The sequence below is a fragment of the Ochotona curzoniae genome, unplaced genomic scaffold (genome assembly GCF_017591425.1).
Source record: "Ochotona curzoniae isolate NIBS_2020 unplaced genomic scaffold, NIBS_Ocur_1.0 scaffold_4937, whole genome shotgun sequence".
In the NCBI taxonomy this organism is placed as follows: Eukaryota; Metazoa; Chordata; class Mammalia; order Lagomorpha; family Ochotonidae; genus Ochotona; species Ochotona curzoniae.
In genome coordinates, this window is record NW_024467126.1 from 4673607 (window position 1) to 4690165 (window position 16559).

Sequence of the window (16559 nt, forward strand, 5' to 3'; positions counted from 1 at the left end):
ACGCAGGAGGCCAGGACGGGCCCCAGCACTCTGAGCCAGCCTCACAGCAACCTCATCGGCCTCTCTGACTATGCCCATAGTCACTGTTCTAACATGAACACCCAGAAAAGGCACCATGACCATCACGACTAAAGCCCTGCTCCCACTGCAGCTCATGTAACAAAACCCACGTATCAACAGAGCCGCCCACCACACCGGGTCAACTTACTACATGTTTTTAAAAAGTCCTTTTCACCTTATAACATGCTGTCAAAACTAAAAATAAGCAGTTTTGAAGCACTGTGCTGCTGTAATAATACAGGAGAAGTCAGTGGGCGGGGAGAAATGGGAGAGGAGGGACAATCCCCGAGCCTATGGAACTGCCAGAAAAAAATTAACTAATTACAAAATAAAAACTAAGACAAATTAAAATAACCAAGCGGTGAACAACCCGTCCAGGCAGAGCCAGCCCTCACGAACTCTCCCAGCCTCACAGAGGCTGCCCTAGCCAGGAGCTGCTACTGCCCCGACCGACTTCTCTTTGCTGCCTCAGCACGTCCACCTGTCTGTCCCAGCCTGACTGTCCAGCACAGGGCCCAGTGGCCAGGCCTGGCTGTGTCAGGACACCCTCTGTAGCCCCTTCTTGCTAAACAGGCAGTCCTGGAGTGGACTCCACCACTGGCCCACTGTCGTGTCAATCGCTCATTGTAACAGCCACACTGGCCCACAGTCTTTGTCCTGAACATCCCCTCCATCCAAGTCAGAGAGAGACAGTGTGGGCGTGAGCACACACTGCTGAGAGGTGAGCGTGGGCGTGAGCACACACTGCTGAGAGGTGAGCGTGGGCGTGAGCACACACAGTTGAGAGGTGAGCATGGGTGTGAGTACACACTGCTGAGAGGTGAGCGTGGGCGTGAGCACACACTGCTGAGAGGTGAGCGTGGGCGTGAGCACACACTGCTGAGAGGTGAGCGTGGGCGTGAGCACACACTGCTGAGAGGTGAGCGTGGGCCTGAGCACACACTTCTGAGAGGTGAGCGTGGGCCTGAGCACACACTTCTGAGAGGTGAGCGTGGGCGTGAGTACACACTGCTAAGAGGTGAGCGTGCCTGAGCACACACTGCTGAGAGGTGAGCGTGGGCCTGAGCACACACTTCTGAGAGGTGAGCGTGGGCCTGAGCACACACTGCTGAGAGGTGAGCGTGGGCGTGAGCACACACTGCTGAGAGGTGAGCGTGGGCGTGAGCACACACAGTTGAGAGGTGAGCGTGGGCGTGAGCACACACTGCTAAGAGGTGAGCGTGCCTGAGCACACACTGCTGAGAGGTGAGCGTGGGCGTGAGCACACACTGCTGAGAGGTGAGCGTGGGCGTGAGTACACACTGCTGAGAGGTGAGCGTGGGCCTGAGCACACACTGCTGAGAGGTGAGCGTGGGCGTGAGTAGACACTGCTGAGAGGCGAGTGTGGGCGTGAGTACACACTGCTAAGAGGTGAGCGTGCCTGAGCACACACTGCTAAGAGGCAAGCGTGGGCGTGAGCACACACTGCTGAGAGGTGAGCGTGGGCGTGAGCACACACTGCTGAGAGGTGAGCGTGGGCGTGAGCACACACTTCTGAGAGGTGAGCATGGACGTGAGCACACTCTGCTGAGAGGCGAGCGTGGGCGTGAGCATACACAGTTGAGAGGTGAGTGTGGACATGAGTACACTCTGCTGAGAGGTGAGCATGGACGTGAGCACACTCTGCTGAGGCGGGCTCCTGAACGCACAGGCCCCGCATTGCTCACAGCCCCCTGAGCGCTGGCAGAGCGCAGAAAACAGTGCAGGGCTTCTGTCCAGCTCACTCTACTGCTCTCCCCTCGCTGCCCGCCACACCATGGCCTGGTGAGGGCAGATGGACAGGAAACCATGCTTCTCACCCACACTCCACTCAGGCCTACTCGCTCTACACCCACGGTGCCTATCTTTTCTGCACGCCGGGCAGGCCAGGCCAGCAGCGCTTCTCAGCTCAGTGTCATTTTGGGAGCTGCTGCCGGAGGACACTCCTAGAAGGACGCCAGCCGAGGGACCCCCTCCCACACACCCACTGAAGGATGCCAGCCTGGGACCACCCACCGAGGGATGCCTGCCGAAGGACCCCCTCCCCACCCACCGAGGGACGCCTGCAGAAGGACCCCCTCCCCACCCACCGAGGGACGCCTGCCGAAGGACCCCCTCCCCACCCACCGAGGGACGCCTGCAGAAGGACCCCCTCCCCGCACGAGCGCACACCTGATCTCCTTGTTGATGGCGTCCAGCTGCTCCTGCAGCATCACGGCCAGCGTCTGTGCGTCCGCCTGCCCGCTGGGTGACCACAGGTCCACGGCACTGAGCACGGTGTCCCTGTCGTCCTCCCCATCGGAAGCGTCCACATCACTTTCGAAGGCCTGCGCCACATTGGCCAGGACGCTGGCTTGCTGGGCGCGCTCCCAGTCCTGCTCGTTCAGAGTTTGTACCTGTGAACAGGCAAGCCCGCTCTCAGACCAAGGCAATGGTAACCGGAACCCAGAACGTTCTAAATGGAAGCCCAGAGACCTGGGGCCATGTGAGCACACTGCTGACCCCACTTATGCAAGCGGTCTCTGAGCAATGGGAGAGGGGACCAGCCGCCGCCAGGCTGCCCTGGGGTATTCGGTAGCGACACTAGCTCATTCACCAGGTGGCCAGCCCACAACACGCCACGCTAACTCCGTGTCAGTCAGGGCTGCATATGTCACCAAGCACCATGCCACTGAGCTGAGCTAACCCCTCCCGGCTGGGGCTGGCAGCAACATGCTCTGAAAACAGCAGAGGGGAACCCAACCAGAGCCAAGAGTGGGCGCAGGTACACCAAGCAGGGTTCCCCAGGCTGCCTCCTCCATGCCAGAACACACACAAGCCTGGGCGTGGGGCCTGTGCGCCTGTGCCTGGCCCGGAACCCAAGGTCTCCACACTGCCCCTCCTTTCCTGGACCCCCTAGCAGCCCCGCCAGCCCTTCTCTGGTCCTCCCACCTCGGTGTCAGGGAGTGTTCTGCCATCTGCCCACTGTGCCCAGGCTCCTGCACCCCACCTTCCCTGCCCGCTTGCTCACCTCAGCAGCCAGCAGTAGGCCCCGCTCCCCCACAGCATCCTGCCCATCTGGTCCAGAACTTTCTGCCTCCTGGTCTCACTCCTGGTGTGGCCACCCTGCCCCGTGCTGGCTCTCCGCAGCCTCTCCCACTAAGCATGTCGGCTCTGCCACAGGCACCCACGTGGAGCCTGCACCCAGTCTGTGCCACAGCCCTGCTGCTCAGCGCCCTTCGCTCCTGTTGCTGATGCCACGCTGCTCTGCTGGGTTCCAGACATGCTCTGTGTGTCACATGGCAGCCCTGTACACATCACACCTATCTGATTTGGCTTTCTCCCCTGGGTGGGCACTCATATCACAGTGACTCTGCCCGGTGTATGCCCTGCTGCAGTTCTGTCTGAGGCAATGGCTGACCCAAGCCGCCCTTCAATCAGTGTGTGTCACAGTGTGGGGAGCCGTGCAGTAGGGTCGGACGGCACGGGTGTGCGATGAGCACCGCTCCTCAGTTAGCAAGGCTGCGAGGCAAGGCCCAGCAGAATGTCTCTGGTCACCTCATTGCTGCCTCACCCATTGTATGGAACTCAGTCACCTCTCTGATGTTTCATAGAATTCTTTTGAGGGTATTGTTGTTGTTTTGTTAATGTGAAGTGATTCCTGTAACTGGTATGACACCTCAAATTGATCAATCATGTTACGATAAAAACACCTTTGGTAATGTAAGGCTATATATGACACACAGCCAAAAGTATACAATAGTACAATTGAGCCCACTATCTTTCCAAACATCCTGTTATGTGCCCACTTTTGTCCTGAAGTTTGCCCTAGTATAAGTAATGTTTTCCTTAAGAAACGGCTTCATAATATACTGGAATAGATGGCAATCATGGAGGTACAAAGAGTTTGTTTACCATGCACCTCGAACTGTTACAACACATGATATGACACATTTTAGTTTCTTACCACAAGAAAGCAAAATATGTGGAGCATCTTCTAAAAGGAAACAAAACAAAACCCCCTCAAAATGGCTTAAATCTCAATCTTATACTGGCACTTATATTTAGGGAAAGAAAATAGTTTACATAGATGAAAGGAAGTTTCTTGTAAAAGCCCTCCATTTGTAGAGTGGCTGAGCTGCCTTGATCCCTTTCACTGCCCTTTAACAAAAGAATAAAAAACAATTGAATCAGCACTAGGTGAAGGTGACCGTAATTAATGCATGATTTGATTATAAGATTTAGCAAAGAATCTATGTTATATGCTTTTATAAAATTCTTTCATTTATGATCTTTTAATTCTGTATTCTTAACATTTTAACCAATATTAGTTTGTGTTTAGTAAAAGTTGATTTTGAGTATAAGCAAACTACTTGTCACTATGTAACTGCATGCGCTGCCAACCGTGGAGTTCCTGGCTTCAGCCAGGTGATTGCAGGTTTCAATGAGAAATGGTTTGTTGAAAATGTTTTCTTTGAAATAGAAAAATATTTTTTAGAATTGCTTCTTGCATTTTCATAACCATGATGTAATGAAAAATGAAACAATTGGATGTTGTGCAAAAGCTTGTGATGATTTGTATATAAATAAAGAAGGCAACTTCGCTGAGTTGTCCATTATGAGCATCAAGCCCTGGTGGTCCATGTCTTATCTCTTCCTATCATCTCGCCGATCCATGCATCGTTTGCAAGCTCTCAGTCAGCTGGAGCTGGTCTCCGGCAACACGGGAAGTAAGCTGAGCTGGGTGTGAGTTCCCCGGGTGGGTCAGCATGGATGCATTTCCTCAAGACCCAGCCTGGATCCAGCCGACATCAAACCGACAACTAGGCTATGACCTGAATTTCTGTTGCTTAAAACACAAAGATAGGGCCTGGCACAGTAGCCTAGTGACTAAAGCCCTCGCCTTGCACGTACTGGTATCTATGTAAAGGTGCCAGTTCTAATCCCAGCAGCCCCATTTCGCATCCAGCTCCCTATCTGTGGCCTGGGAAAGCAGTCAAGGACGGCCCAAAGCCTTGGGACCCTGCACCCACATGGGAAACCTGGAGAAAGTTCTGGCTCCTGGCTCCGGATTGGCTTAGCTCTAGCCATTGTGGCCACTTGAGGAGTGAACCAGTGGGAAGATCTTCTTCTGTCTTTCCCTCTCCCTGAAAACCTGACTTTGCAATAAAAATAAATACATACACACACAAAAAATATCCACTTCCCTATAGCCAACTCTGTGCCTAAAAAGGAGCATGGCAGGAGGCTAAAAGCATGACTCACAAATTCTGCTCCTCACAGCGGCAGGGCCGAGGACACGGGAGCAGGGGAGCCCGCCCTACCCCCACAGCGGCAGGGCCGAGGACACGCAAGCAGGGGAGCCCGCCGTGACCCCCACAGCGGCAGGGCCGAGGACACGCAAGCAGGGGAGCCCGCCGTGACCCCCACAGCGGCAGGGCCGAGGACGCCGTGACCCCCACAGCGGCAGGGCCGAGGGCACACGAGCAGGGGAGCCCGCCCAGAGGGCCTTGCCTTTGATGGCTCATCCCGCAACGCCGCCAGCCGGCCTTTCTGGGGGCGCCGCAGCACAGCGCTGGTGCCGTAGGGCTCTGCATGGCCATCGGCAGTGGGAAACCGGAAGTCTGGAACACTGCCCAGGTGGGGTCGGCTGAAACAGGAAAGAACAGAAGGACTTGCTTTTAGAAGAAAAGTAAATTACCTTCAGGACTTCCATTCCCACCAAGTGCACCCGCTTGGGCCTAAGTTCACCTCACAAGGGCGGGTGTCTGAGGGCAGCTCCCTGTCCTGACCAGCACCTGCTATTTCTGCAGGTCTCGGGGACCCAGGCACAGCCAGGCAGATGCTGACAGCGTAAGAGACTCTCAGATCTGCGATCGGCAGAGAACTAAGACCCATCTTGGCCCGGTCCCTGGACGAGGACCCCGGCCTTCATCCTGCGCAGTCCTCCCAAGTCCGCAGAGGCACCAGCTGGAGGCCTTTTCTGACATCCACCTGCTCTATGGTGCTCCCACTAATGCCAGGATGTGCAGTGGGACAGCCACGGTCACAGACACTCTGCAGTGGCCAGCATGCAGCGCCCCAGCTCAGAAGCCGCCTCCGCACCTTCTGCAGGCAGTCATGGACGACAGAGGCCGGCTGCTGGGGTAGAGCACTGTGGGCCTGGGTCAGCCCAGTACCAGCCCGGGAGAGGGGGGCCCAAGCAGCCACTCTACACGAGCTGAGGTCCACGGGCTGGCCCCACGCACACGGCCTGTGGAACAGGCAGAGCCACCCCAGCTGCCAGCCGACTTTCCTGTGTGATCAGCATCCCAGTAACCACTTCAGGACCCGGTACTGGAACTTAACTCACTCAACAAACAAACGATGCTGAGGCCCTGCTCCGCCAGGAGCGCGCAGGGCCGGGCAGCGCTCGGTCCTGACAAGCCACGAGCCATCCCATGCCAGCCAACCCTCGGCCACAATGCAGCCTGACAAATGTCAAAACCAAGTGTTTTCATTCTAGAGTCTCTTAGAGATACACAAATCTCCAACTCGGGAGTGCTCTCGGGGTGCTCAACTCGGGAGTCCCAGGGGTCCCCCACACCCCAGTACTGCAACTGCCCCCTTGCAATCCAACCACACACATCCCTCCCCTCGAGAGAAGGTGCCCTCCTGCTGGTCCACACTGCAAATGCCCTCAGCTGCCAGGGCTGTACTGGGCACTCAATCCAGGCCTCCTACGGTGTGCAGCCCCAGGGTCTGCACTGGCAGGAGGCAGCTGGTACTGAATCCAGGCATTCTGACAGGGGGCAAGGGCGTCCAATTGCTACACTGCACCCTGACCCAGACCTTGCCCCACCCACATCATGTCCTGCTCCACTGGCTGCCTCCCCACCACCCGAGCCTCTCCCTGTGCCAGGCACAGAGGCCAATGTCTGGAGCACTGCCCTTCCCCGAGGCCCACTGTGAAGCTGCAGGTGCCCTGGAGGCAGGCGGGCCTCCCTGCCCACACAGCTGGCACAGGCCCTCGCACACTCCCGGAGGGGGCTGCGGATAGCATACCCATGATGGAGGGAAGCACCTCTTAGTGTAATCTGGTCCAGCTCAGCCCGCAAAGCTTCGATGTTCAGGACAAGCTGATCCTGCAGGAGTAAACAACCAATGGCGTCGTACTGAAAGACCCGCTGGGCTCAGACACGCTCCAGCATGGGCACACTGCAGCGGGGTAAAGCAGCAGTGAAAGAGCCCCCAGATCCTCACGGCAGGAGACTGTCTCCAGAATACTCGGCTAACAGAATGCTCTGGAACTCTCAGAGGCTGTGTCTCCCTTGTGCTTGTCCCGGCCCTGAGCATGGCCCAAGTACACCTGCGATTTCCTCACCGTTTAAGGACACATTATAGTTTAAAAACACAAACAAAAGTTATGTATGGGCCCAGCACGGTAGCCTAGTGGCTAAAGTCCTCACCTTGCACCCATATGGGTACCGGTTCGAATCCCGGAGGCCCCGTTTCCCACCCACCTCCCTGCTTGTGGACTGGGAAAGCAGTCGAGGACAGCCCAAAAGCCTTGGGACCCTGCACCTGCGTGGGAGACTTAAAAGAGGCTTGGGATCGGCTCAGCTCCAGCCATTGCGCTCACTTGGGGAGTGAATCAGTGGATGGAAGATCTTCCTCTTTGTCTATCTTCCTCTCTATATATCTGACTTTCCAATAAAAAATTAATAAATTAAAAAAGAAATAATAAACTATGTCATGTCAAACATTTCGGGAGGAGCCCAGCCAGCCACGAGCAGGGGCTCTGCAGAGGGCAGCCGAGGGGCGCGCCCGTCACGCCGAGGGTCTCCACGCTGACCCCAGCACGTGCTCGCTCTGCGTCTGGGTCTCCACGGCCACACGTGGCGACGGCACCAGGGCAGGAAGCAGGACCTGCCGGCACGGTGTGGCAGAGGGCAGCAAGGCGCTCACCGTGCTTTATGGAAACGCGCTGGCACTGGAAGCAGCCATGGCAAATGAGCACACGTTTCCAGTCTATGTCAGTTAGTTCTTCAAAGTAGCATTCGTACATTACAAAATGCTACTTTGGATATATTAAGTTAAAAATTACAGTTTTAGCTATTCATTTTATCAGACACTGGAAAGTCACGCCTGTGGTGCCCGTGACGTGCCAAGGCTGTGGCTGGAGGGGGGAAGGTCACACGCCCACTGGAGCTGGAAGTGATCCCACAAAGACCTCCGGATCCTGAACCGTTTACACTGGCAGCCAGAGAAGGCAGGCCTGATTGTGCACACCAAGGAGTGTCATCAGTCAGTGGGCCAGAGGGCGGCCTGCAAGCTCAGCTCAGCCTTCCCCCGCAGCCACCCGCTCCATCACGCAAGCTCACCTCAGCCTTGCCCCGCAGCCACCCGCTCCGTCACACCTCAGCTCAGCCTTCCCCGCAGCCACCCGCTCCGTCACGCAACCTCACCTCAGCCTGCCCCGCAGCCACCCGCTCCGTCACACCTCAGCTCAGCCTGCCCCGCAGCCACCCGCTCCGTCACACCTCAGCTCAGCCTGCCCCGCAGCCACCCGCTCCGTTCGCTTTAGCTTCTGACATGTTCAAACACAGTGGAGAAGAGCCAAGTACCTTGTCATGTTGCGCTTCTTCCAATTGCTTTTTTGCATTTTCAACTTCTCGTATTAGAGAATTCTGGGGGGAAAAAAAAAAGTCCTTAAAGGCCATGCAAATATTCCACGTCATACAGTCTTGCTGCGCCCCTTCAAAAGCCCTGGACCTCAGCCAAGGCCCAGCAGGACGCCTGTGCCAGGGAGCCAGCTGCAGAGCCAGGCAACACGACAGTCGTGAGGCCCTTCATGGACAAAGGTTCGATCAGGCAAGTTAAGGTCGTGACGAGGTTCATTTCCATCGGTTAAGAAGGTAGACACTGACAGCTTGCAGCTCCCTGGTCACTCGGGCAGCCTGACATGAACTTTACACAGAGACACTTAGAAAAGGATAAAACCCTGCGACACGCAGGCCGATCCTCTGGCCACTCGTGTGGTCTCTCAGGGTGCCCCACACGGGTCTCGTGTGAGGTGACAGCGTCCCGCACGAACAGCACCAACTCGAGCCACCAATCTCAGCCCCCACGCTTCCCCGAGGACACGATGCCTGGAGAGGCAGCCGGGTCTGCACCTGCCCCAGGCACACTCCTCACAAGCGGAAGCAGGGATCCCTCTCAGTGGGGGGCAGCCATGCACCCCCCCCTCAAACAGAGCCTGGAGTCCACGGGCGGAAGTTTGCGGAGAGTGTGACAAGAGAGGGCTGGTGGCCTAGCTGGCAGAGCCACCACACTCTTCACAGACAATCAAGGGGGAGGGCCGAACAGCAGCCAACCCGTTACCAGGGCAATGCCAAACCTAGGGGACTGCCTCTGTCTGTACCCACAATGTTACGGGGACACAGCCACACCCACCCACCAGTGTGTGCTGAGCACTGACAGAAATTATTCCAGTGATACCCAATCATTAAAAGCCTCAAATATTCACCAGCTGGTCCTCTGCAGGAACCCTCCACCTGCTCGCGCATACACCTGTGCGAGGGCTCGGCGCACAGCACGTCCACCGAGGGCCTGGGCAGCAGCGGTCAGGTCCCCACATCCACACTGGCCCCGACGGCCTCCCCCGGGCAGCAGATGCACCCCACGCGCCCACGCTGTCACCCCGACCTTGTCTTCCAGGGCGGCCATTCTCTCCTTCAGGTGGAGCTGGAGCCTCTCGTTGGATTCGGAGAGGAGCTTGTCCACAGTGTCTGACAAGCGCTTGTTATGTTCCTCGTTCATTTGTTCTCTCTGCCTCGCCTAGACAGAAGCAGCGAAGACCTGTAGGCTTCCGGGAGCCCCTGTGAGCCCTCCACCAGCCCCAGCTGTTGCTCCCCCAGCTCTGGCTCACAGGAGTGAGCCGCTCAGGGGCAGGGCGACGAGGGAGCAACGAGCAGGGCCTCTGCAGACCAGGGAGGTACCCACAGGGCCCTCGACGGCCAGCGGCCATCACTGCCGCACGCGCATGGGGACCAGCAGCTGGCTATCTGCATCTGGGTACAGCAATGTCCCCTGGTGTTAATAAAAGCTGGGGTCTGGATTCAGGGATACAATTAATTTAAAAACCGTAAGTTAAAAACTGTTTTGAAAATCTTAGTAAAGAGAAGACTTTCCAGGCACTCTTCACACCCTTGCATTGCTTCAAACGACCATGGAAACTTGTGTTCAAAAATGACAACTCATTACTTTATGCAACTTTAAACTGTGGTGACAACCTGACAAGCGTGGACTTCATAAAACCACAATCAATGTCACGGTTCCAAAGCTCCGTGCCTGCCCAACCGCTGCACAACCAGACAGAAGAGGACGGGTGGCCGGGGCAAGGGGGCTGCGGGCAGCGTGGCACGGCCTCCCTCCCAGCACATCGGCCGGCTCCGCCACACCCAGAGCGGGCAGCGGGCAGCGGAGCCGCTGGGCGCTCGGTCCCCAGGGCAGGCTGCAGCAGTGGGGGGCGGCCCCCTGTCCCCCCAGCCGGGGCCCCGACACGCACCCGCTGCAGCTCCTGATTCTTCTCCTCCAGCTGCGCCTCCATCTGCCGCAGCCTTTCCTCGATGTTGCCGTGTCTCTCTTCAGCCTGTCAGCACAAACACGGTCAGCGGCCTCACCGCCCGCCAGTGCGTGCCACACCCTACCACAACAGCCGACAAGCACCGCATGCTCGGAGCACCAGCATCCCCGCCAGGAACGGGGGCGCTGCTCACATCCAGCACAGCCCCGAGCTGTGTGTGTCGGGCGTGACAGGCTCAAGCGGGGCCTGCTGCCCATGCCCCACCTCGGCGTGCTCGGACCAGTCAGCGGGGAGAGCGGGAAGCAGCAGGCAGAGAAAGGAGTGAGGGGCACGCTCTACCTTCCTAAGCTTGCAGGTAAGTTCCAACAGCTTAGCTTCCTGAGCAGCAGAGCTCCCAGCAAACAAAAGATCAGACTACAGAGCCGACAAGGAGAGGGACAGAAGAGACTGTGAGAGCGACCCCGGACGGAGGACTCTGCCAGCAGCCGGCAGCACGCCTGCGTGCGGACAGAGCGAGTCCAGAACGCAGACAGGCCCGAGGCCACCTTCCTGCAGGATGTGTGCCTGGCCATGGAAGCACCCAGCCGGGAGGCTGCTGGCCGGCAAGGTCTGTGTGTCTGCCCCTTCCCCGGGAAGCTGCCTTGTCACCAACCCTAAGGAGGACGGGGCTGCATGTCACACAGACCTAACCAACAGCGGCCAAACCAACGAATCAATGTGACTGAAATAGAAAACCACTTAAAATTCTATTACATTTCTTCTACCATCTTTGAAAGAGAAGAACACATTCCTATTTCTGAAAAAAATGCTAGCCTTCTGACCTATAAGCTTTTCTCCTAGGCCGGGAGGTGCTGATCGCACAGTCCCAGTGGCAGCACCCGGCCTGTGTCCTGAGGACAAGCAGGAACTCAGGGACACCACGTGCAGGGTGACACTGAAGGACATGGAAGCCGCCTCACGGACACAGGAGACCTGGGAGGTGACGGACGGGGCGGAAGGAGTCATGGTGGCAGGCACCCCTAGGTGCCTTAGACAGGGCTGCAACCCACCTTAGACAGGGCTGCAACCCGCTGGGCCAGCTCGGCCTCCACCTCGGGCAGCGTCTCGGCCTTGCGCAGTGTCTGCTGCAGCTTCTGCTCCGCCAGCTCCAGGCGCTCCTGCAACTGCCGGTTCTTATCTTCAGTCTGCAGAGCGAGAGCATCGTGTCACCGACAGCAGCTCTTGCCGCCACTTCCACGACGAGGACACCGCAGCAAACCCAGACGTGACACAGACCCCAGGTTCATACAACAGGCTCAGGGCTGCTCTGGGAGCGGCCAAGGGGGGAGACTTTTCCTGCTCTAAGTACTGCACACCCCCTTGCTGGGCTTGAGTTCAGTATTCAAAACCCTCCTGCCTCAGCACCTGTCCTTCCCACTGATGGGGGCTTCAAACGCTCCTGGGCCAGCACAGTGCAGTGCCGAGCACAGCCACCGCCCATGATGCCAGCATCCCCGAGGGACACTGGCTCGGGCCTGGTGGATCCACTTCACATCCAGCCCAAGTTGTTGGGGCGGTGCACCCACGTGGCAGACCTAGACGCTCCTGGCTTCAACCTAACCCAGCGCTGGACATGGCTGCCACACGGGGTAAACCACTGAAAGGAAGATCTGTCTCGCTTGCTTGCTTTCAAATAAAGAAACAAATCTTAAAAGGTTCACTACATAATTGTTTTAAAATTCAGAGAGCTCCTGTATGCTGGCTTACTTCCCACACACCCACAACAGTCAGGCCTCGGCCAGTACCAAAGCCACAGCTGAACATGAGTGACAGCAGGCCACCTTCCTGGGCCATGGACACGCCTCCCAGGGCTGCATGAGCAGCAGGCAGGAACGCAGTCTGAGCCGGGATGCAGTGGGCTCAGGTGCCCTAACTGGCGTCTTACCTGCCAAGCCAAATCTGTCCCTGCATGACAGACAGACAGATAGGAAGAAAGGAAAGAACAGGAAAGAGAAAGAGAAGGAAGGGAGGGAGGGAAGAAAGAGAAAGAGAGAGAGAGAAAGAAAGAAAGGAAGGAAGGAAGGAGAAATGTAGGTAGGTAGGTAATTTTTAAAACTTGGAATAGCAGATTTACAGGGAGAAGGAGAAACAAAGACCCTTCCCAAATGACTACAGCAGCCACACCAAGCCGATCTACAGCCAGGAGCCTCTTCCGGGCCTCCCATGTGGGTGCAGGGTCCCAAGGCTTCGGACCGTCCTTGACTGCTTTCCCAGGCCACAGGCAGGGAGCTGGGTGGGAAGTGCAGCTGGGACATGAACTGGTGCCCATATGGGATCCCAGGCGCCTGTCGGCAAAATATCGGGCAGTTAAGCCGTCACGTTGGCCCCAGCGTCGTCTTTTACCTTCATTTCTCATGCTTTTTTAAGATCCCTCCACGTCTTTAAAGAAGTGTTTTGAACAGCTGCAGGTATGACACAGTCTAGACTGACCCCAGCTGAGGCTAAGCCTGCTCACCGCACAACCCCAGGGCGCTCACGTCCCTCTGACCCGGAGCTTGCAAGAGTATACTGACCAGTATACTGACCGAAATGCTGTCAGCTTACTTCTTCAGTTAATGCCCGGCCTGTTTACAACGTGGAAAATTTAACCAACGTGTTTAAACGCCAAGCAGCACCTCTGCACTTAGCCCCCAAGGGCCCTGCCCAGGCTTCCCTTCCCCCTGGTCCTGTGCACACGCCGACACACGCTGTAACACAGAGGCGTCAACCCTCCCGCTGACACTGTGCCACCTGCCACCCGCTCAGCTTGGCTCGTCCTCCAAGTGACCCCCAAGTCTCCCGTGGGACTCTGCTGTCTTTTGCTGCCTCTCAGCCACATCAGCAGGGAGCTGGACTGGGAAGTGGAACAGCCACGACTCAAATCAGCACCCATGAGGTGCTGGCACCTCAGGCAGAAGTTTAACCTGCCGCACAGCGACAGACCCTCCTGCCCCAGTCTCATTTCATTTCTAAATTCCACTGATCACCGTTTCCAGGTACCAACATGTGGCCTCTGCCTTGAAGTCATTTTGCCACAATCCATTCTTTGGAAGAAATGCTGAAAACAAACACCAGGTTCCTCTCCGACCAAGAACCAGGGAGCACAGCTCCGAGTTAAACCAACAAACACTCAAACTGGGCACAAGGCCCATGGCGTAGCAGCCTAAGCATTGGCATTCCTTAGGGAACAGCAGTTCGGGTCCCCGCTGCTCCACTTCCCATCTAGCTCCCTGCTTGTAAACCATCAGCGGATGGCTCCAGTCCTAGAGCCCCTGCACCCACGTGGGGACCTTGAAGAGGCTCCTGGCTCCTGCTCAGCTCCATTCTGGCTGTTGCAGCAGCCGCCGAGAGCGTGACCAGCGACAAGAGATTCCTCTGAGTCTCCTTTTCTTCAGGACTCCCCTGCCCCCACTGCCCTCCTCTCATTTCCCCAGAGATTCATTTTTTTTTAAAAATCAGAAAGACAGATTTACAGAGAGGGGACATACAAGAGGCAGTCAGGACACAAACTCATGCCGGATGGGATTCTGGCACTTGCAGGCAAAGGCTCAGCCACCGTGCCCTGTCACCATGCAGTCACTCCACCCTTCAAATAAAAATAAATCTTAAGAAAAAAAAAAAAAACCCAGCCCTTAAGCTGCACTAGTTCACACTCTCCAACCACAGAACCTTTCCAAAGTTCGAGGACAGCGCCCCAGCCTCCCGGTGGCCGCGCAGAGCCCGCACCTGCCGATGCATGGAGTCCTTGTTGGCGATCTCGTTCTCCAGCTTGTCGTTGAGGTCGTGCACAGACGTGGCTTCACGCTGCGCCGCGAGGTAGCGCTTCTCCAGGGTGGTGATCCGCTCCTCCATGTCCTCCTTCTGGGCCATGGCCTGTGCGAGCGAGCGAGCGAGGTCAGAGTGACCGCGAGCACGCAGCGAAGCCCACGCTTCCAGCCAGCACTCAGGGAGGCCAAGCTTCTCAAACGTCAAAAAAAGTATCAAAGTACAAACAACCACTTTTATGATAAGGAAAGTTCTGTCTGATCATTCGGCTTACCAAGTTTACCCTTTTCTGCATAATATTACAAAGACAAAATAGTGTCCTCTAACATTGCAAGGGTGCGAGCGGGGCAGGTCCCCACAGCGAAGCAGCAGGCCTGTCCCCTGAACGGGCTGCTGGGACAGCGCACACCTCTCAAAGGACAGCAGACGCCACTGTCTCGGAGAGCTCAGAGGACACTCACACAATCACCAAATTCAAGCATATTAATGGAAACACGGTGAAAACACAGCGCATTGTGCCAGCGCTGAGAGCGAGGACTCAGCACGCAGCTGTGTGGACTCGTCCTCCGCCCAGCACTTCCACTCTGAGGGTGGCAGAGACGAGACTGGAGCAGAGCCGCCCTCTCCGTGCCTGTGGCAGGGCTGACAGCCAGGAGCCTAACGCAGGTCTCCCACTCAGGGCCTCGCCATCGCCTGGGCCTGCGCTGGTGGGAAGCTGGAGTCAGGAAATGGAAGCGGGTCCTGAACCCAGGCCCTCTGAGCCAAGACACATGTACTTTAACAACTACGCCAAATGCTTGTCCCTGAAGGCAACAGGTTTCAAGAGAATTTAAAACTGCTTGCCACAGAAATCATGTCCCATCTAGCCACACACTGTAACCTAGGTTATACAGCACAGGTAAACACTGACTCCTGCTGGCCACTCTTATGTAGAGCAGGCAGTACACACCTGCCGCACTCATGGTCACAGGGTGAAGTCCGCTGGGGGACAAAGGACAGATTCCAGAGCAGCTGCAGAAGCAGGTCCCAGCCTGGGGCTTATGCACCAGCTCACGGTTCACAGGGCCTGGACTCGGGCGCTGGCCCTGCACTCCAGCTGCCCGCTAACGCAGACCTGACAGTCAGAGAGGGCTGCTGCGACCCCCGCAGGCCTGGGTGGAGCGCCAGGCATCCCTTTGGTTCTTGAAGAAACTGACTAGTGGAAGGAAGCTCTGTTTCTCAAATAATGCTTTTTAAATTACTACAGGAAGGGCAAGACAGAGTGGCCAGAACTCATTTTTTTGTATTAAGAAAAAAACAATGGGGGCCCTGCGCGGTGGCACAAGTGGTTAAGGTCCTCACCTTGCACGCCCGGGATCCCATATGGGCGCCGGTTCTAATCCCGGCAGCCCCGCTTCCCATCCAGCTCCCTGCCTGTGGCCTGGGAAAGCAGTCGAGGACAGCCCAAGGCTTTGGGACCCTGCACCCGCGTGGGAGACCTGGAAGAGGCTCCTGGCTTCGGATCGGCATAGCATTGGCCGTTGCGCTCACTTGGGGAGTGAATCATTGCATGGAAGATCTTCCTCTCTGTCTCTCCTCTCTGTATATCCACCTTTCCAATGAAAAAATAATAAAAATAAATCTTAAAAAAAAAAAGAAAAAAACAATGAAACAGCTTCCCGTGAATAGTTAAAAAGGCAAAAACGTTAGTGAGAAACAGGGTAGCTGACGTGTTCCCACACTCACTGCTCACCTCAACATCATCAGTCGGCACCCCAGTCACGCTCACCTGAGCTGCAACCCCACACGGCAAGGGACAGATGTGCACAGAGCACGCAGCTGCACATGCAGGCCCCTCGTGGGGAGCGGGGCCACACCTGCTCAGAACCGGCCGAGCCCTGGCACACGCTCCACCCTGCAAAGGACCTAGACTGCTCACGCGACGTGCCCACCTGCTGCGAGAACACGTTACACCGTGCTGCCAGGGAGTGATGAGGCTGCACGTGGCAGTGCCACCACAGCGGGCCAATCTGCAGCTCTGGGACCCGTGGGCAGAGCTGCCAAGGGCAGGCTGTCAGAAGACCTCCCACAGTCTTCCCTTGGGCTGCACCAGCGGCACAGCCCATCAGTACGCATCAGAGGGCACCTGAACGTCACCAACAGCGATGCCACG

General features: G+C 56.7%; 1 protein-coding gene across 4 annotated transcripts in view; it reads right to left on the reverse strand.

Moving 5' to 3' along the window:
* PPFIA1 (PTPRF interacting protein alpha 1) overlaps positions 1–16559 on the reverse strand; it is an 82816-nt gene that overhangs the window by 34276 nt on the left and 31981 nt on the right. For 3 of the 4 annotated variants that reach the window (XM_040970659.1, XM_040970658.1, XM_040970657.1), the window contains exons 8-15: positions 14369–14515; positions 11674–11808; positions 10607–10690; positions 9745–9876; positions 8664–8726; positions 7102–7181; positions 5572–5707; positions 2251–2474 (exon numbers count right to left, since the gene is read on the reverse strand). In XM_040970659.1, coding sequence (XP_040826593.1) covers positions 2251–2474; positions 5572–5707; positions 7102–7181; positions 8664–8726; positions 9745–9876; positions 10607–10690; positions 11674–11808; positions 14369–14515 — 1001 coding nt within the window. Of the gene's footprint in view, positions 1–2250; positions 2475–5571; positions 5708–7101; positions 7182–8663; positions 8727–9744; positions 9877–10606; positions 10691–10963; positions 11039–11673; positions 11809–14368; positions 14516–16559 lie in introns of all 4 variants that reach the window. The other variant, XM_040970656.1, reaches the window with a different exon arrangement.